Source organism: Acipenser ruthenus, chromosome 5, assembly GCF_902713425.1.
Source record: "Acipenser ruthenus chromosome 5, fAciRut3.2 maternal haplotype, whole genome shotgun sequence".
NCBI classification, from domain to species: domain Eukaryota; kingdom Metazoa; phylum Chordata; class Actinopteri; order Acipenseriformes; family Acipenseridae; genus Acipenser; species Acipenser ruthenus.
In genome coordinates this window covers 69,511,533-69,518,745 of record NC_081193.1, presented here as the reverse complement: position 1 = coordinate 69,518,745, position 7,213 = coordinate 69,511,533, and the positions used below count along the sequence as shown (strand labels likewise).

General features: G+C 35.2%; 1 protein-coding gene across 1 annotated transcript; it reads right to left on the bottom strand.

Annotated features, from left to right (window-relative positions):
• Positions 1-1,071: 1,071 nt before the first annotated feature.
• Positions 1,072-6,791, bottom strand: LOC117402771 (CB1 cannabinoid receptor-interacting protein 1-like). The gene is made up of 3 exons (XM_034004208.3): positions 6,332-6,791; positions 5,383-5,527; positions 1,072-1,813 (listed from the first exon to the last, which is right to left on the bottom strand). Exons 1-3 carry the CDS (start codon positions 6,508-6,510, stop codon positions 1,649-1,651), a joined length of 489 nt encoding a protein of 162 aa, XP_033860099.1. The 5' UTR covers positions 6,511-6,791; the 3' UTR covers positions 1,072-1,648.
• Between the last annotated feature and the right edge of the window lie 422 nt (positions 6,792-7,213).

Here is a 7,213-nt window from a genome sequence, read left to right as displayed (position 1 = left end):
ATGCTTTAATTAAGCAAATAACATCCCAGCATGCTTAGGGTCATGTATAAAAATACTTGACAGGCCTGGTTGCCTATAATTATGGCTAGCATGGCTGCAAGAGGAGACCTCAGTGACTTTGAAAGAGGGGTGATTGTTGGGGCGCATTTGACAGGATCTTCAGTGACCAAGACAGCTCAACTTGCTGATGTTTCACGAGCAACGGTGTCTAAGGTGATGTCAGCATGGAACTCCGAGGGAAAGACATCATCAGCAAAGGGCAACAGTGGGCGGAAACTCACACTCCAGGATCGTGATATCCATGCATTAATTCGAAGTGCAAGGCAAAACAGGCGAGCAACTGCAGATCAATTGACTGCAAATTTCAACCTGGGGTGCGAGCAGCCAGTTTTATCAAAAACGGTCCGCCGAGAACTCCACAGAGCGGAATACCATAGTGGCCCAACGCCCTATTTTTTTGTCCACTACCTGTACATTAGTCATAAGCAGGGTGGAAGTGACATAACTTATTTTCTTTCTTTTTTAATCAATTGTTTATCAAATGTACCCCTTTTTTCTTACCAGTTTAGAATGGCCAACTTGAATGTCGCCTCTTGCTTCGCTACAACCCTCTTACCGGTCAGGAGGACCAACAGACCCTTTATTTGACCTGCTGAACCAAAGCAAAAAACGTTGCCAAGCTCCTGAACCCTAGAGGCAAGGGCCATTAAACAACAATACCTGTTAGGGGGGCTGAAGCTTGAAAAAGTTAACCATCCCTTGTCAATTCCCTTCTTTAATCCATAGGAGAGCAAATGCTACACTCTCTATGGGGCCCCCAGCTAACCTGGGAAACTTGGCATAAACAGGATTCAACCATGTTTGTATGACTCACCCCGGACTCCAACATAGTAGTGCTTTTATTGGGTAAGCTCATAATAAATATAATATAGAGATCGAATGGGAAACTATAATAATGTACCACACAGTGTATACGAGTTACTTATTCCAGAGCCAACTTTTAATTTTGCATCCATGTGGTATTCACTGTTACCATTCTGCTTGAGCACAAATCATTGACTACAAAGGCTGTTTTAAATTGATGAGTTTATTGCATATCATTATCTGAAGAATTTGAGCACATTTTGTATTTCATATAATTCATATATTATTCAAAACAGTTAAACGTTACAAAATAACACATAATACTATTTACTTTTTTACAAAACGATATCAAGCATAGTACAATGCAGCTTCACCATACAATGCTGAATTCCCATAATTGAAAAGAAAACACAGATATGCTAAAGAAGTTAAGATATGGACACTATTACAATTAAAGTAAATAAATAAAAAGACTACTGATATTATCTATGTAACTGTTGTAAGAAAAAAATTATTAATTATTGATTCTGCTTGTCCTAACCAGAGGTAGACAAGTTAAATACAATAATTGAGTACAAAAACTGTATCCACTCAACACAGTATTTTCGACAGACATACCTCAGATCCACATAACCAGGTTTAGGGAAACTGAAATACAACAAGTGACTATTCTACTACGAAGATGTTGTTTGATATGCATACCTGTTGCAAAGCTCATTACTGGTTGATATTCAAGAGTCCTTGATATTGTCCAATTTTTTGTTGTTGTTGTTGCTGTTGAACCTCAGTGAAACATCTCCTTGTTGATCCACATGAGACTGCGTGTCTCGCTGGGTTTGCATTCGTACTCAATGCTGCTGAAGCTGTTCCCCCACTGACAGTGGTCCCTCTTGTGGTAGTTGTAGTATTTAACTTGCCAAACGGTCTCAAAAGTGCCAACCTCATTGAACTGTGAAAAGAAATAAACCATGATCTTGTAACAAAATGACAAGAGTTTTCTTTTCTACCACACAAGAGGAACAACTGTCTCCTTGAAAGGAGGTGTAAAACCCACGACCGGATGCAGGGCTAGTGTGTTTCAAGCAAGCTACTGTTAACATTTATAGTGAGAAGGTTTATGACCATAATCATAAGCCAGATCTATGGCTCTATTTTAAAACAACTCAATTCTCGATTTGGAGGGATTGGATTTCAGTCATGCTTCTAGAGTTCAGAAAACAGAATTAAAACCAAGTGTAAATAGGTTACTGTCTGGAATCTTTCAGATTGATTTCAGATTTATGCCACTTATGAAAAAGGACCTTTTATACATTCATTGACACTGAGCATCTTTTATTTGGTCATTCCTCATTCATATAATATGATAACAGCATGTCAAACAATCACTTACTCGCCACATAAATATACACAGACCAGCATGATCCAAATGACTGTATAATGAAAACAAATGTAATTTGCTCCACACAGGTGTCATATCTCTGCACTGGTTTTATAGCCACCCTGTCCTTTAATTTATACAGAAAATAATTCAGGCCAGGCAGATGATTATAATGAGGGAACTGATAGTGTTATTAAAAAAAAAAAAAAAATTACATAGTAGAGAGCATAATATAAGAATGTATTTTTGTAAAGTTGATTCAGTGATAATCACTTAGGATTTGTGTAGGAGTTATTACATAAACTTTTATGTAATTGAATGTCATATTTTAGTTTGATGCTTTGGTGGTTACATGTAAGATAGCTAGGTGAATAAAATCCGCAATTATTGAAAGACTGGGTTTTGAACAGTGTGCCTAAGGCAACTTTTATTAGATAAATGAAATCCACTGAGCCTGACATATGATAATCAATGGTGATTTGAATGGCATAATGAGGATTGTATAGATATGCCTTTCGGTAGGAAGTAAATATATAAGTCCAGCATGATCTCTATGAATAAACATTATATCTAGATCAGTCATAAAATAAAACAAACACAAACATATTTTTTTTTTTTTCGTACACCATAGTATTTTTGTGTATAGTATTGTTTTCTATGTTTGATAATGACAAATGCATTTTAATTTGAGACCAAAAAACAATTTATGACTCAATTATGAGTAACTCCAGTCTTAAAGCGATGTTTAGTATGAATATCTTAACTGATGTATTCTACTTGTTTCTTTTTCAGTCATCACATCCTGGTATCTTTTTAAAATGCAGAAGTCTAAAGCACCCCTGTGGTCTCATGGTAACGAATCCTCTAGCCAGCTGGATGTGGTTATATAAATATAAGTACAAATGTATGAGATACGTACATATGTAAAGACAGATGGACAGACATCCCATTATATTCCCAGATTCTGATACTCCCAATAAAATATGTTCATATATATCATAATATATATCATCACAACTGGATAAGGGTTTCTATAGAAAGAGGTCTGGTGGATACATGCATCCCCAATGCTTTCTAGAATTTTGTTAAAGAAGCCAACAGCCTAGAACAATTTCATGTACAGGACTGGCAAAGTATTTCAAGGCCTGATGTAGAGTGTTTGGTACTGGCACAGAACAAGCTATGGGAAACAGAATTATTTAATAAAAAGCGGGCTGTGGTGACGCTCTGTGGGCACAGACCATGGTAAATCGACTATCTCATTCATTCAGCATTGTGTCACTTACTGCTGTTTACACTCACTGGGACAGACTGTCAAAGCTATTTATTCCAAGATTTCATTATCACAATTTTGTTCTGAAAAAACAAAACAAAACAAAAAACAAGTACAATTCTAAAATGAATAAGGAACAACTTATGACTACTTTAAAGCCCCTATGAGCGATTTATTTCTGATTTGGTACCCTTATTCACCCTGACGTTCTAATGATAGTTTGGTGTAAATAACTCTGAGAATCTAGGTCTAGTTAGTGATATTGTTTATATTGTGTCAGTGTGTTTTCCATAGCTTGGTATGTGTCAGTACCAGAATTATAGCAGAAGTGAGTTAAAGGTTTGTGAATAGGGCCCTGTGTATCTCTTTCACTGCAACCCAGTAACTTCTTTGCTTTCACTGTAGCTCCGCATTGGGCCCATGGTTTTATTGATTTATTTCTTTGATTTATAGCTACCAAATGATTTTTTGACAGTAGAATTAATTTAGCATCTTCACGGCACACAAACTCTATTTTGTTTGCTCTGAGATGCATTAAGGGCTATTCTGGTTTATTTCATAATAATATCCAAAGATTACATGAATATAATTTTAAATTACATTTATAAAATTATAGATGGCTTGGAGACAATTATAAGTTAGTAAAATGTACAAATGCTCATATATCGTTAGACTGAAAGGTTTAGCAATTAATAGTCATCTGTTCTTGTTTATATATACATATATCGGTATTGAGAAAATGTAGGCAGCTATTTGTGTCTAAGCATGTACTGCTGTCTAAATATATACTGTACTCAGCTGTGGGTAGTCAGTTTCGCTTTGCATTCATTAAGTCAGAAACCATGAAGAAAATGATGACTACAGTTTATCTGTGGACACACAGAGGAGGATAGTAACATGCTAGACATTAAATCAACATTATAGAGTGGGAATTAGTTTCATTTTTGAATTGAGAAGGTTTATATATATATACTAATCTTGCTGTACATAGAGCATTGTATTTTCCTTTTTTATCATGATTACATTCTGATTTAAAAATGATTGGATTATGTGCTGCCACAAATAACATGCTTTGCTTAAACTAAAAACGTTCTCAATGAGATGTGGGTCACCATGGGCACTGAATTGACACAAAGGGTCCTGCTCTCTTCATCTTTGTATTGTGTTGTATGCAGTGCCACTGCCAACCGTTAGCCTACTGTCAACCCACAGTCTATCAGGTCATTATCCACCCTGTCTGAGTCTGACTTGCTACAGGGAGATGCAGTTTGTATATACGGTATTACAAAACAAATGCCAGTGAACGCATTTGCATAGCACATTAATCAAATCCTATGCACCATAAATTAATAACATTTTTTCCATGTATCCCATTCATTTAAATAATGATTTTGATTTACTGGCATGTTTTCAAGATCAACCCTGCTCATTCATTACATGAAAAGGAACTAAATATGAATTTGTAAAGACAGCATAACCTATAACTATACAGGTATACACTGTATAACCCTTGTGCTATTTACAGTGAAGCAAGCCTCTCTCTATCTCTGTGACATACATTGTTTAGAGTTATCAGTTTCATGAAAAAATAAATCCCCAACACAAAAGTCTACTATGCAAATGTACACGTGTAAAATAAACGTTATACTGTCTACATTTCCAGATATTTAATGTTAATGGTTATGTTCTTTAAAAACAAAATAAATATATGATATAATCTCCATGGCCACCACTGCAACTGTTTAATAATTGCAACATCAAACACATCACCCTTAAATCACCATCCATATTTGCTGCATTGGCTTTTTTGTAAGGTCTCTAGGAACCCAACAAAATCTGTACCCTGCTGTCCATGGAATTCCATTACCTGTATATTCACTTGCACAGGCTGTCTCTCCCCACTTTTGGTATGGGTCATTCCTTCTGTGTCATAGATTCCAGTGTAAGAGACAACTTGAGGGTCTTTAGAGTTCTGCTCCAAGGGGAAGTTCACTCCACCTATACCCATTGATCTGCAAGACACATAGAATCATTCGTTACTGTGCACTACAAAATCACTTTGGCAGTAGACACAGTTAAACTAAAACAAATGACAATTATATGCCTATATAGACAAGTATTATTTTTAAACGCTATTTTTTTAAAAAAGGTTAACATTTGTCAGTTACATTATTATTTTATTAACTTAATGTGGTTTTTGTTCCTAAGGGGAAGCTAAGACTAAAAAGATAGATAATTTCTGATGACAATATTGTATATAAAGCACAGCCTCTTTTGGAATAGGTGGAGGACGTACTGCACTGTCTGTAGACGGAGGATTTGGCACTGCAAGCAATGATCACCAGTAATCTGTCTGCACCTTCTGTCATTTCCTGCCCTTGCTAGAGAAACCATCAGCAGTGTCTTTTATTTTAAATAAATATAAGGTATAAATGCATGTTTTATAGGGCTGTTCTACATATTGTACATACAGTCATACATACTGGCTTTTGCTATTGATATACAGCTTATTTTTTTCTGAAGTTGTGATTTTTTTAAATAAAAAAGCCAATAATGAATCAACCGCAAATGGCGACTATTGTATTTTATTCAGAAACGATGTTTTGTTAAAAAAAAACAAAAGAAAACGGTAAAACATATAGCCAAGTACCACATCAAAATATAATACAGTAGTTTTTAACCTAGATGTTACTCGTGTGTATGCAGAAATAATACAAGGTAAAAGAACAGCAAAAACAACACATAGTCTAACACACAGTATCCTATTTATTTCTGTTTTTTTTTTCTTTTTTTTTAAGATTAACCTTTGTACTTACAGTGCTGTAATTGCTCCTGGCTTCACAACCACTTCGATTTTGTACTTGGATCCCGTTAGCAATTTTATCGTCCTGTTCTGACCGAATCTCTGCCCGTCTACTTTGAAAAATACCGGGCCGTTATTGGGTTGTATTTTGAGAGAAACAGCGATTTTTATTAATTGTGGAGTGTCCCCCATTGTTATTTAAGGTAGGCCTATTGGATGTGTTTGATCTGGGTTCCCTTGCTTAAAGAGACTGTGAGCTTAAGAAGAGAGAGATAGTGTGACGTAGCCCCCCATGGGACAAAAACGTAAAAACACATATAACTCCTAGTCAAATTTTAACCAGATCGGCAAATAATCCTTATAATCCTTCACCAGTTGCACACATAATCGACTTTACACAGCTCACGACAACAAGACTGCTCTGCGTTCCCTGTCATAAAGCTATAACATTAAGCTTTGTAGGAGAGAGCAATGTGTTATGAAGGAACTTGCTCCACCCAGCTTCCTACTACACCTTGCATTTTACTTTGGTTCACAATGACCTTCTGAAATTTAAATCAACGCTTCTGTAATTAGCCTCCAATTGTATGGCTTATAGTATACAGTTATTATATATTGTTCTTATACATGAGATTATATCACAGTTTACTGCAATGTATGAATAAATATGCATAACAATTTGTATAATATAAAAAAGAAAATACAAACCCAGAGATTGTCAGTCTTTAAAAACGTCCCTTATGGAACAAACATATATTTTAATATATGGTAGAAAAGTATGATCCTTATAATTTTCATATATAGAAATATTTAAAATATATGGGATATATTTATTTAAAATATATTTTAGTCTGTAATCCATATATTTATTTTATGTGGATTACAGACTAATGAA

Bases quoted from the DNA above. Each gene is read 5' to 3' on its own strand.
- LOC117402771 (XM_034004208.3), bottom strand. From the start codon at position 6,510: ATGGGGGACACTCCACAATTAATAAAAATCGCTGTTTCTCTCAAAATA. The intron at 5,528-6,331 runs GTAAGTACAAAG...TGTGTCTTGCAG, and splicing joins CCAGGAGCAATTACAGCACT to ATCAATGGGTATAGGTGGAG. The intron at 1,814-5,382 runs GTAATGGAATTC...TTCTTTTCACAG, and splicing joins CTGTGCAAGTGAATATACAG to TTCAATGAGGTTGGCACTTT.